The sequence below is a fragment of the Sus scrofa genome, chromosome 4 (assembly GCF_054392235.1).
Source record: "Sus scrofa isolate SSC_HxYL_T2T_F1_AM1 chromosome 4, Sscrofa_HxYL_maternal_Yorkshire_Landrace_v2.0, whole genome shotgun sequence".
NCBI lineage: Eukaryota > Metazoa > Chordata > Mammalia > Artiodactyla > Suidae > Sus > Sus scrofa.
Genome location: NC_139386.1, coordinates 106,736,891 through 106,750,090, shown reverse-complemented (window position 1 = coordinate 106,750,090; position 13,200 = coordinate 106,736,891). Strand labels below are relative to the sequence as shown.

Here is a 13,200-nt window from a genome sequence, read left to right as displayed (position 1 = left end):
AGCATTACTCCCGACAGCTGGAGGAACCTTGAAAAATTCCTTTCAAATGCATGTGGCATTTCGCCAAGATGGACCATTTGTGCTGGACCACGAAAAAAGTTTCATTAAGTATCGAAGAATCTAAAATTCTACTGAGCATATCCTCTGACCACAATACTATTAAATGAGAAATCAATAGCTAGAAGATCTAGAAAATCCCCAGTTTGAGAACTTAAACAACATGCTTCTGAATAACTCATGTGTTAAAGAAGAAATCACAGGTAAGTTAGAAAAGATTTCTACTTAAATATCACCAAAATCCAATACATCAGAACTGTTGGATACAGCTCATACAGTGTTTAGAGAGAAATTTGCAGCCTTAAGTGAAAATACACAGTCAAAAAGAAGAAATCAATATCTAATCTTTGACCACTTGAAAAAGAAGAGTAAATGAAAACCAAAATAAATAAAAGCAAGTAAATAATTAAAAGAAGTTGATGAAATAGAAAACGGACAGACAATAACAGTTTTTCTGTATTCAGGGTACTAAACTTTATTTTATTTTATTTTATTTTATTTTATTTTATTTATTTATTTTTTTTGTCTTTTTGCTATTTCTTGGGCTGCTCCCGTGGCATATGGAGGTTCCCAGGCTAGGGGTCGAATTGGAGCTGTAGCTACCGGCCTACGCCAGAACCACAGCAACACGGGATCCGAGCTGTGTCTGCAACCTACACCACAGTTCACGGCAACGCTGGATCCTTAACCCACTGAGCAAGGGCAGGGACCGAACCCGCGACCTCATGGTTCCTAGTCGGATTCGTTAACCACTGCGCCACGATGGGAACTCCACTAAACTTAATTTTAGATGGATCCTGATTATTTATTTATTTATTTATTTATTTATTTATTTATTTATTTTGTTTTTTAGGGGCACACCCACAGTACATGAAGTTTCCAGGCTTGGGATTGATCCGAGCTACAGCTGCCAGCCTATGCCACAGCCGCAGCAGCAGGGGATTCAAGGCATGTCTTCGACCTACACCACAGTTCATGGAAATGCTGAATCCTTAACCCACTGAGCGAGGCCAGGGATTGAACTCCCGTCCTCGTGGATACGAGTCAGGCTCATTACCACTGAGCCGCAACAGGAACTTCCTGGCTTCTATATTTAAATATATATCCAGAATCATAAAGACTTTAGAAGAAAAATTAGGAGAGTATCTATCCACTAAAAATCAGACTGTAATTGTTTCTGGGGTAGATTGGAAGGGTGATTGACTGGAGAGAGGCAGGAAAGAATTTTCTACAGTGAAGGAAATGTTCTAGAAGATCTTTTGGGGGGGTTACACTGGTGTACCTAATTGTCAAGGCTGACTGAACTAACGCTGAAGATGGATGGACATTTTTATGCATGTAAATTATACCTCAATTTTTTGACAGCATCTGGAGAATTTTCTGGTGGTGGCATTCAGGCATCTCTGGGACACAGGCTTCCAAACATCGACAGCATCTTCAGGAATCCACTGAGAGTAGTCTCGCAACTACAATGTGGGGTGAGTGCAAACATCTGTGATAAAAGCCACTGTCGTCTCCAACTGCAGATCCCTACTGTGGGGGGACAGAGGGAATGGAAAGTGCCCATCAAATTGAGAGGACATCTTGAGAACGAAAAATGAACAGGCAGATCCCTGTTGTCAGTGGATCCGTTTATTAGAGTGTAACTCACAGGGTAAGATTTGATGGACAATGATCCAGAAGCATTCACAGCTGCACTGCGGAGGGGCTATTGGGACAATTTTATAATTAACATCAAGTATGAGGAGAGGTGTTTGGAAACGGGACATGCATTCCTAAGATAATATTTGTGAAGGGGTAAGCTGGTCGCATGAGTTCTGAGAATACATCGGCACAGGTTTTCATCATCGTGTGGGGACTCACAGAGCGTAGAGTCCACAGGTCCTAATGATTATGAAGCAGTATCTCTTAACTGCAAAGCCCTTGAGGACAGAGACGCATTCACAGCATAGTTCAGTCCTGGGCAGAGTCGGTGACAGGATGGGAGAAACTGCATGAGCCAAGACAGTGTCAGTTCTGCTCTCAGCCATACACCTCCTCTCGCCATACAGGTCCTAGAACCAGCCGGTTATCACTACATCAGGGATGGCCTCCCTTCCGTAGTGCTCTTCCTCCGAAACCCAGAGACTCTCCAGGGAGAAAGCCACATGGAGGTTCCAGATATATTGGGCAGAAAAGAAAGTCACCTTCCACAGAACTTACCAATCGTGTTGTCACAAAACAACAAAGGAAATTTTCCTACGAGAGCAAAACAAACGGCCTCACAAAAATATTCTTGCCGTAAAGAATTCAGCACCTCGGTTCTATTTTATTTTACCCTTTTTCCTTTACTGCCAATCTGTAGTCCACGTAAAAAAGTGTCCTTCACCGTGCTCCAGCTCACTCTTTTTTTCTTCCTTTTTTTTTTTTTTTTTTTTTTTTTCTCTTTTTAGGGCTGTGCCCACGGCATATGGAGACTCCCAGGTTAGGGGTCAAATAGGAGCTGTAGGCCCTGGCCTACACCACAGCAACACCAGATCCAAGCCCTGTCTGCAACCTACACCACAGCTCACTGAGCAAGTTCCAACCTGTGAACTCATGGATACTAGTCACATTCCTTTCCTCCAAGCCACGATGGGAACTCCCAGCTCGCTTCTTAACCACTCTCTGACTCTGTGTAAACTGCATCTTGCACCTGGCATTCCTTTCTACTTTCAGTCCCTTGTGGGATTCTTCCTCTTCAGAGGTTGCAGGCTGATAAGCCCTGAGAGAACCAGAATCAGTTGCCCAGCTGCTCAAGGCCGGCTGTGACTATTTGGAAGCTTTACAAAGGAAGAAGTATTGCAAGGCTGACACAACTTTGATCTAATCATCTACCACAGACCACAAGCCCTAGGATCTCTTCCTGTGGCCAAGGCAGGGGGACACAGTCCTTGAAGCACTAGCCTTCTGTGTTCCCCTCTGCCTGGCAATTAAAGCAACCCTTTCTGTTTTCTCCAGCTGTCTCTCCACATTTCTGTTTCTGTTTGGCATCAGTGTACAGAGGCACCTGAGACTTTGGCCGCAATCAGAGCTGCCGCCCCTGCAAATTTCTAAACTTTGCAAGACAGCAACAATGTTTCAAATGATACTCTAAGAGAGCCCACAATGGGCGACAGTGCATTTTCCCCCAGATGTATTTATTGCATAAGGCCACAAGTCACACGGTGCTGGGAGTTTTCTCCTGATCTAGTTTGCTTATTTATTTATTTATTTATTTATTTATTTATTTATGTCTTTTTAGGCCACCTTTGGCCCATGGAGGTTCCCAGGCTAGGGGTTGAATCAGAGCTGTAGCTGCTGGCCCATGCCACAGCCACAGCTACAGGGGATGTGAGTCACGTCTGCGACCTGCACCACAGCTCAGAGCAACGCCTGATCCTTAATCCACTGGGCGAGACCAGAGATCGAACCCAAGTCCTCATGGATACTAGTCGGATTCGTTAACCCCTGTGCCATGACAGGGACTCCTCCTGATCTAGTTTAAATTTACAGACTGGGGAGCCCAGACAGCTGGCACTGACTGCCAGGTGTCCTGGTGAGGATAAAACAAATAATCTTTCTCCTGCTGTGGTTGGAAGCCTGCGGTCTCTTCCTGTACCTTGGAGGAATGGCACAGATACAAGTTAAAGGTTGCCACTCACTTTTTAGACAGGAAGTAAGGAGGCGTGAGCTATGAGTGTGGAGTAAGAGTTCAAGGAGAAGTGGGCTGAGTCAGAGGCAAGGGCACATAAAGCTCCATCCATTCCTGCCCTTGGGCCATCAGGAGACCAGAACCCAGGCTCTCTCTTCTGACTTGCAACAATCTTACAGGTTAGAGCTTTTTTCATTTGCTTTCAGCTACTCCTGGGAGGGGGCACATGGGATTTTTGCAAAAATGGAGTGGAAGGAACAAAATGAGTTTCCACTGAATCACCTGACCTCTCTTTTGGGCCCTTTCCAGGGCCACCCTCTCCAGGTTCGCCCGCTCATCCAGTCTGCTCCCCAGTGTTTTCTGGTTCCTGGCAAGTATTTCTCGGTGCCCAGGTTTAGCAATGGCTGGATGGAGCTGCCTTGTGACAGGAGGAGGAGGGTTTCTGGGTCAGAGGATCGTCCACTTGTTGCTGGAGGAGAAGGATCTGCAGGAGATCCGGGTACTAGACAAAGTCTTCAAACCAGAAGTTCGGGAGGAATTTTCTAGTAAGTGAACTCTAGTTATGGGTGTGTAGCTCCATTTTAAACCCTGCATTGGTGTGGGGAGGGGGTTCTTGTCTAGCAGTTTCAGGAAAACTGTAATCCAATCAAGGCTAATCCTATGTCTTTGCAAAGGCAATCACAGATGGGGTAATAGAAAGACACCGAGCTGGGTGTCTGGAGATGAGTCCGGTCCTGACCAAGAACTAGAGAGGGAGCCGCAGCCCCGGCCACTTCTGCTTCTAGGCGTCTTTTCTTTTCATCTGGAAAATCACATATCAGTTTTCTCTTTTGTCAACAAGTCTTTAACATTCTGAAGATTTTTTTGACTTGTCACTTGCTTTGCACCATCTGCAAAGGGCAAGCAAGTGCCATTAACCCCTGGGTCCCTGCCCCTCTTGATTGTCCCTGCAGACTAATGGGTCTCTTTGTGGCTTCACTTAACATTGCCGGTGAACCAGAAGGGAGTGAAGTGAGTGACTGAGAGAGAGAGAGTGAGAGAGAGAGAGCGAGAGAGAGAGTGAGAGAGAAAGAGAGAGCGAGAGAGAGAGAGAGAGAGAGAGAGAGAGAGAGAGAGAGAGAGAGGGAGAGACAGATAGAGAGACAGAGAGAGGTAGGGAGGGAGGAAGAGAGGGAGTAGGAGAGAGAGGGGAGTGGAAGGGGGGCCTGGGCGTGCAGCGAGGGAGCCCGAAACAGAATGAGAGGCAGCAGACAACAGACACACCTCCTGTGGACAGGTGCCGTGCTGGATGCAGAGGCTTCTGGAAGGAAAATAATAGAGAATGCTCATGGAGTTCTTTCTGTGCCAGGCAGTGGGCTAGGTGTTTTTTCGTTTGTCCCCTCATTTGCCCCTCATCACAGCCCTCTGGGATGGGTAAGAGTATCCTCCCGTTTTAAAGATGAGAATACAGGCACAGGGGAGTACAGCCCATGCAGGCTGCTGCAACGAAAAGAAAAGCAGGCTGGGTAGCTTATGACAAGAAATTCATTTCTCACAGTTCTAGAGTCTAGAAGTCCAAAATCAAAGCAGGATCACCTTTCTTGCATTGCCTCAGATGGTGGAAGAGGCTAGAGATCCCTGGGGTGTTTTTGTTTTTTTTTTTTCTTCCCACACCTGCAGCATATACAAGTTGAATCTGAACTGCAGCTGTGACCTGTGCCACAGCTGTGACCTATAACCCGCTGTGCTGGGCAGGGGATCGAACCTGATCCACAGCAAAGACAATGCAGGATCCCTAACCCGCTGTGCCACAGTGGGAACTCCTCTCTGGGTTCTTTTATAAGAACACTAATGCCATTCATGTGGGCTCTACCCTCATGACCTAATCACCTCCCCAAGGCCTCCAGCTCCTACGCCATCACACTGGCATTAGGATTTCAAAGAAGTGGATTTGAGGGGACACAAACACACAGACATAGCTGAGGTTAATGAACTAGTCAAGGTCCTCCATCTGGAGAAGAGCAAAGCTGGATTTGAACCCACCCAGGCAGTCCGGCTGCAGTGTCTGTGCTCTTAAGCACTAGGTTGCCTGAAGGCTTCTCTCCAGGCCTCCTTCCAACCTCGCTCACACCACGTAAGCAACTGTATACTCAGTCCATGTAGAACACTTGCCACATCCACAGAGCCTTGGAGGAGGGAGCTATGGCTCCACAGGGGAGGCACCCACAGCGCCCTCTGCTGGTGTCTCTGCATCCCTGCAGACTAATGGGTAAGCAATTTCCTCCCTTGGCTCTGGGCTTCAGGGCAGAGCAGTTCCTTTGAGCCCCTCTGCTGCAGTTAGCGTGGAGAGAGAGGCACAGGAAGGGAAAGGGAGGGCAGAGGTGGGAACATGATCAGAAAATTCTTCTCTCAGGCTAACTCCTCTGCCTTTTCTCCACTTCCTGGCCTTTTCAGAGTGAAAGAAAGAGACTGGGGCTGAGCTAATTTTGGCAGAGGCTTAGATGGTTTTTCCAAGTTGCAACCCAGGAAGGACGTTCTCCAGCCCCGAATATTTCACTGTGGATTTCTCTCCACTGTTCTCTGGCCTCCACTGCCAATTTCACTTATACTGCTGTATCCTTACTCTGCCTCCGAAAAGAGCCAGCCCTAGGGCGTGGGTGATGGGAAAGGGAGCAAGGCTAGAAGGCAGGGGGACAGCCTGGAGTCTCTGTTAGAAGGGCATCTTATACTGCCCCTTACCCTCTCTGAGCCTCAATCTCCTCACCTCTAAGGTGGAAATCAGAATCCCCCTCTCACGAGAGAGCTGTGAAAGGAAAACTAAAAGTTGTGTGCAAAGCCAAAAGCCCAAAATAAGCGCAGGATATTTATCCAAATGGTAGGAGTGTGGCATTTATTTCCCTGGCTGATTGGAGGTGATAACATTACTGGTGGTGTTACTCCCAGTGGGCTTCAGAGACCCTGATGTTGTATCCACGGCCAGTGGCAAGACGGCCAGATTGCCAGTCCCTCGGTGGCTGGCTCCTTTCCAGCACTGACACCTGCTTTTGATGGTCTCTAATAAGAGTCCTTTCAAGTCCATCCATCATTCGGGCCCATCCTAAATTCCTGTTGGCAAGCACCAGCATCCTCCTGATCACTCCAGGGGAATACGGAGGGCTGTCTTTGACTCTCCCTCTCAGCCCGGCTCAAGTAAGAACAGAACCTGCCAAGGTAAGGTCTGAAAGTCGAACCTTGCATTCCTCTGCTCTCCTGGGCTCCCAGTGCTGGATCCCTGGTTGCATCCTCCTCGTGTGAAAGGTGATGTAGACAGTGTGAACAACCCCTCCATCTCCTTGCTTTCTCTTATATCCCCTGCTTCCATCTCCTTTATAACAGCACGGCTAGGGTTAACTTCCTACGCCACAGCTCTGTTGCCTTCCTCCTTTAATTCCACACCCGTTCACGATTCCTCATTCCCTACAGCATCACATTCAAATCTGCTCCTTGATGCACTTTATAAACGTCCCATGAGTCTCTATCAATTTTGCGTTTCAGGCCCTTTTTGGGGGGAGGGGCCTGCACCCGCGGGCATGTGGAGGTTCCCAGGCTAAGGGTTGAATCGGAGCTGCAGCTGCCGGCCTACAACACAGCCACAGTGACGCCAGATCCGAGCTATGTCTGCGACCTACACCACAGCTCACAGTAACACGGGATCCTTAACCCACCGAGTGAGGCCAAGGATGGAACCTGTGTTCTCATGGTTACTGGTTGGGTTCATTACTGCTGAACCACAAGGGGAGCTCCCCAGGCACTCTTGACTCCTCAGTGCTCAAACTCTTTTTTGGCATCAGATGGGATGGGAAGAGATATTTTGCTCTTTCCCAGTAAATGCCACACATTCTGATCCCAACAAATGCCACACATTCTGATTTCTGTGCCTTTGTTTACTTGTTCCTTCCATGGAATATACCTCCCTCCCTGCCAACCTCCCCCCCCCATCCACCTGTCTTTGAAGACCTGGGTCAAAGGCCACCTTTATCAGGAAACTTCAAGACCCAGAAGCCTTGCAGTGACCTGAGTCCTGTTCACGCAGAGCTCCAGAGCAAGATCAAGCTGACCATGCTGGAGGGGGACATCCTGGATGAGCAGTGCCTGAAGGGAGCCTGCCAGGGGGCCTCCGTGGTCATCCACACTGCCTCTATCATCGACGTGGTCAACGCCGTTGGGCGAGAGACCGTCATGAAGGTCAATGTGAAAGGTACAGGATCCTGGGGGAGCGGGAGGGAGGGGCATGTGAGGACCAGAAGCCAGGCTAAGGAAGGAGGAGGAGCCTGGGGAACACCTGCTGGGTGGGTGCCAAGGGTTTTTGCTTGTCACCACAAAGAGAGAAGTCAAATTTTGGACTTGCCTTTCAAGCTATCAGCCTCAGTTTTTCAGGTGAGGAAACTAGGGCTGAGAAAAGTTAAGTGTCTTGTCCAGATGGGGGGAATGAAATGGCTGGGATTGAAACCCACCTCCCGGGTGGCTCCAAAGGCCATGGAAGCTCTTTCTTTTGCTGCTGTCAAGTGCACTTTTAGTCAAGTGCTGACTAAATGCCAACCTCCAACTCTTGCTCTCCACCTGCCTCCTGCCTCCCTGCGGCTGGAATGAGACCTTACCAGTGCTTCCTTGGTCATCACGTTAACCTTCTGCGTGGCTCTAAGGTGGTGGCCACACCACCTCCCAGAATGAAAATCTTTATGACATGAGGTGCCCCCGAGTCATTTGGGAACAACAGGCCCCAGCTCTGGGCTGGTCTCCTTCGGGCCAGACTTCCTGCACAGGATCTCCAAGGGTTAAGAGATTGCCTAGCCCCTGCCCACTCACCTTCCAGAGGGACCCCCTCACCCAGAACACTAGCAAAACTCGTTCCCGGTGATCTGGCAGGACAGAATTATCCAGCATGGATCTTCTCATAATACTGTCTTAATAAGAATAGTTTCCCCGTTATCCACATGACCGCCTCCTCAGCTCACTACCAGGTCTATCACTGAAGCGTGGGTCCTAGCCTGGTACCCAAGGACACCCTCCTTAGGTCCCTATCACCTGGATGCTTGGTAGCTCTTCCTGAATCGTGGCTTTCCAACTTCCTTTGAATCTAGATGCCTTCGCTCAAGGGATTAGCTTAAATCCTTTATTAGCCTGCTCTGTAGTATTATCCCTCTGACCCCTGGAGGCCAATCCCTCTAGGACCACAGCACCCCAACCCCCTAGCCCATCTGCCTTCCATGCCCTGCCCACCAGAGTTAGTCTTTGCACAGACGCCCCTTCCCAAAGCAATTCGCTGTTTTTGCATCTCTGGCCTAAAGTAGCAAAGTCTCAAAAGAAACCCTTTCTCTATTCGGCTTAGCCCCCCAACCCCCAAGATCCCCCCCTCCCCACCACGGCCTAAAGTAGCAAAGTCTCAAAAGAAACCCTTTCTCTATTCGGCTTAGCCCCCCAACCCCCAAGATCCCCCCCTCCCCACCACTGCAGAGATTAACCAGTTTGTAGTTTTCGGTCCCTCTCTCATCATTTCTACTCTCCTCAGCTCCCAGCACCTGAGCCTTTGAAATCCCTGAGATGTGTTAGAGGTCTCTGTTGAGTAAAACTAGTATCAGTGTCAGGTTTAGAGAAGACCTGGCAGTGATAGTCATTGCTCCCTCTGCAGGTGAATTAGTTCTGAATTCTCTCTGCTTCTACATTTAGTTTTTTTTTTAAAAAATGAAGGCGTCTCTCCTAAAAATCAAATTGCACAAAACACTTACAAAGCATGTTTTAAAAATACCACCCACAAAAAATGATGCTTTACCCAGGAAAATCCTTTCTTCGATAAGGAAGGCGCTCTGGATTATCTTCAAGAGGTAAAATTCAAATCCCACCCATTGCAGATTTTACCAGCAGAGGGCGGACTCTTCCTGTTCTTCGCCAGGCTCAACATACAAGGCCCCAGGGCAGGGCTCCACAATTATAGATAAAAGATTTTTTATCGCCTCTGCTTTTCATATCCGGGTAAACGGAGTCACAGCCAGATTTAGGAAGTGCCTTTGTAGAGAAAACACCAGGAACAGAGTCTGGATCTCCAGCTTCTCCCCAGAACCCACAATCAGGTGCTCACTGACTCAAAAAAATTCCTTGTGACAAGTTTTTATAGATCTTCAAAGAAATGAGAAAAATACAAACACTTCAATGTATATTTAAGAATATATATATATATAACCACAGAGTTCCCGTTATGGCTCAGTGGGTTAAGAGCCTGACAAAGTATCTGCGAAGAAGTGGGTTTGATCCCTGGCCCTCCTCAGCGGGTTAAGGATCTGGCTGTGGCAAGCTGTGGCATAAGTCACAGATGCAGCTTGGATCCCGTGTTTCTGTGGCTGTGGCATAGACCAGCAGCTGCAGCTCTGATTCGACTCCTAGCCTGGGACCTTCCACATGCTGCAGGTGCGGCCGTCGAGAGGAAAAACAAAGTATAGGGGATCTATATACAACTCTCTGTGCATGTGAGTGTATGTGATGTGAGTCCTTCAACTGTCCTCTTTTGCCTAAGGACTAGCGCTTTCCATATTCTAAGAGTATGGTCTCCTCACTTTTTTTTTTTTTTTTTTTTTTTGTCTTTTCTTTTTTTGCTATTTCTTGGGCCACTCCCGCGGCATATGGAGGTTCCCAGGCTAGGGGTTGAATCGGAGCTGTAGCCACTGGCCTGCGCCAGAGCCACAGCAACGCTGGATCCGAGCTGCGTCTGCAACCTACACCACAGCTCACGGCAACGCCAGATCCTTAACCCACTGAGCAAGGGCAGGGACCGAACCTACAACCTCATGGTTCCTAGTCGGATTCGTTAACCACTGTACCATGATGGGAACTCCCCTCCTCACTTTTTAAGTGCAAATAGCCTGTCTTTGGGAGTTCCCACTGTGGCTCAGCAGTAACAAACATGACTAGTATCCATGAGAGTGCGGGTTTGATCCCTGGCCTTGCTCAGTGGGTTAAGTATCTGGCGCTGTCATGAGCTGTGGTGTAGGTTGGGGATGCGTTGCTGTGACTCAGCTGTATCTCCAATTTGACTCCTAGCCTGAGAACTTCCATATGCCGGGGAGTGTGGCCCTAAAAAGACAAAAAAAGAAAAAGAGAGAGAGACAGGAAGGAAGAAAGGAAGGGTGGGAGAAAAAGAAAAAGAAAGGGACCTAAAAAGACAACAAACAAACAAATAGCCTGTCTTTAATGAGGTAGTAGAGAGGATAAATGATAATTTTAAAATCTCCTTACTCTGCCAAATATAAAGTGGCCTCTTGTCCTTTTCCAAAATTGAAGGCACAGGCACAGATCCATGAACTCCAAAAGCTTAGAAATGCTCACCCTCCAGAACCCAAGCCTTGGTCTCTTTTCATTTGTGCTTTTTTCCCTCTGGCTGAAGCACGGTCAGATCTCAGCCAGAGACATACAAGATACACTCCTGAGGTGCAAGACCCACCTGGCCGGTGGGGCAGGGCAGGGGGTGCAGACACGGTCTCTGGCCTGGCTGGCTCCAGGCTCTTTCCTGACAGTGACGGTGTGTGCTCTCCGTGGGCAGGTACCCAGCTCCTGCTGGAGGCCTGTGTCCAGGCCAGCGTGCCGGTCTTCATCCACACCAGCAGCATAGAGGTGGCTGGACCCAACTCCTACAGGGAGGTCATCCAGAACGCCTGCGAAGAAGACCGTCTCGAGACGGCCTGGTCCGAGCCATACCCCTTGAGCAAAAAGCTGGCTGAGAAGGCTGTGCTGGAGGCTAACGGCTGGGCTCTTCAGAACGGTGGTACCCTGCACACGTGTGCTCTGAGGCCCATGTATATCTACGGGGAGGGGAGCCCATTCATCTTTGCCCACATGAACAAGGCCCTGGAGAACAATGGCGTCCTGACACACAACTCCAAGTTCTCCAGAGTCAACCCCGTCTACGTCGGCAACGTGGCCTGGGCCCACATTCTGGCCTTGAGAGCCCTTCGGGACCCCAGAAAGGCCCTCAGCGTCCAGGGACAGTTCTACTACGTCGCAGACGACACACCTCCCCAAAGCTACGATAACCTCAATTACACGTTGGGCAAGGAATGGGGCTTCTGCCTTGATTCCAGAAGGAGCCTTCCGCCCTCTCTGAGGTACTGGCTGGCCTTCCTGCTGGAAATAGTGAGCTTCCTGCTGAGTCCAATTTACAATTATCAGCCCCCCTTCAATCGCCACTTCGTGACCCTGTGCAACAGCGTGTTCACCGTCTCCTACAAGAAGGCGCAGCGAGATCTGGGCTACGAGCCGCTCTTCACCTGGGAGGAAGCCAAGCAGAAAACCAAGGCGTGGGTTGGCTCCCTGGTGAAGCAGCACAAGGAGGCGCTGAAAACCAAGACTCACTGACCTGGGCTGACGACCACGTGGATGTGGGTGTGAGGGGAACTCCGTCGAGCTGTTCCCCCGCCGCTGCCCCCCCGCCCCCCACCGCCACTGGCTTCATACAGAAAGTAGCACAGGCACGAAGCCAGGTCCTCCAGCCTCGCTTTCCGAGGTGGTCACCTTCTTGTCTGCTTCTCGCCACCGGAACCCTCCCCTGTCACTGGCGCAGGAGATGCTGTCTGCCCTCCCCGCCCTTCCGGGGAAGGACAAGGGGACTGGGCGTGGCCGCTGGCACCCAAGTCTCAGTTGCTGATTCTGAGCCTTTTGGGGGCTTCTTTGAACTTTGAGTTTTGCCTCTTCATTCCCTTTCCTTTGTTAAATGCAAAAGCCTTTCTTTTAAAAGTATGTATCCCTTCACGCAGCTCCATGAAAATAATAAACGTTTTAATGACTCATCTGGAGGAAGTGGTGATGTCTGGGCACACAGGGGACTTTTCCTTTCCCTCCATTTCTAGGTCTCACCATCTCTGTTTAGAAAAATTGCACAGAACAGGGTGGGCGGCAGTGTCTGGAAGGGGAGCCAGGATCAACCAAGCACCCACTCTGTTTCAGGCCTGTGCTAGGTGACTGATGTGTTTGCTTTAATCCTCACCGGAAGCCCACGAGGTAGGGGTGACTGTTCCCTCTTATGAATAAGGAAACTTGTTCTCAGCCACAGTAACTGGGAAGAGACCAGGATGCTTAACCCAGATAGAGTGGCTTGAAAGCCCTTATCTTTCCACTGCACCATGTAGCCTGAGCGGCCCCCAAATTTACAGCAAAATGGGGAGGGGATGGTGGGTGGGTTTGTGGGGGTGCAGTGGACTTGGGGGACTGATCCTCAGGAGAGCCCAGCTCCCTTGGGTCACCTACTTCCTGCCTGGTCCTGTGCAGGAGACTCCCTAGGACCCAAGAGAACCCTTGGGGAGGGAATCTGGCAGGTTTTCATGCCCTTGTCAGCTGGGCAGGGGAGGGAGAAACAGAGATGCAGCCAGACGTCACCACCAATGCCGGTGTCCGTGACGTCCCTGGAACACACATGGATGTATGTGCGTTGGTGGCAATTCATAACCCAGTTATATTTCAACTCACACGGTGAAGCCACACCTCGGGGT

General features: G+C 49.4%; 1 protein-coding gene across 2 annotated transcripts; it reads left to right on the top strand.

The window, feature by feature from the left end:
* The first annotated feature begins 3,831 nt into the window (after positions 1-3,831).
* Positions 3,832-12,501, top strand: HSD3B1 (hydroxy-delta-5-steroid dehydrogenase, 3 beta- and steroid delta-isomerase 1). 2 transcript variants are annotated; one of them, XM_021088745.2, is made up of 4 exons: positions 3,832-3,888; positions 4,019-4,254; positions 7,683-7,925; positions 11,259-12,501. In XM_021088745.2, exons 2-4 carry the CDS (start codon positions 4,110-4,112, stop codon positions 12,068-12,070), a joined length of 1,200 nt encoding a protein of 399 aa, XP_020944404.2. In that variant the 5' UTR covers positions 3,832-3,888; positions 4,019-4,109; the 3' UTR covers positions 12,071-12,501.
* Positions 12,502-13,200: the final 699 nt, after the last annotated feature.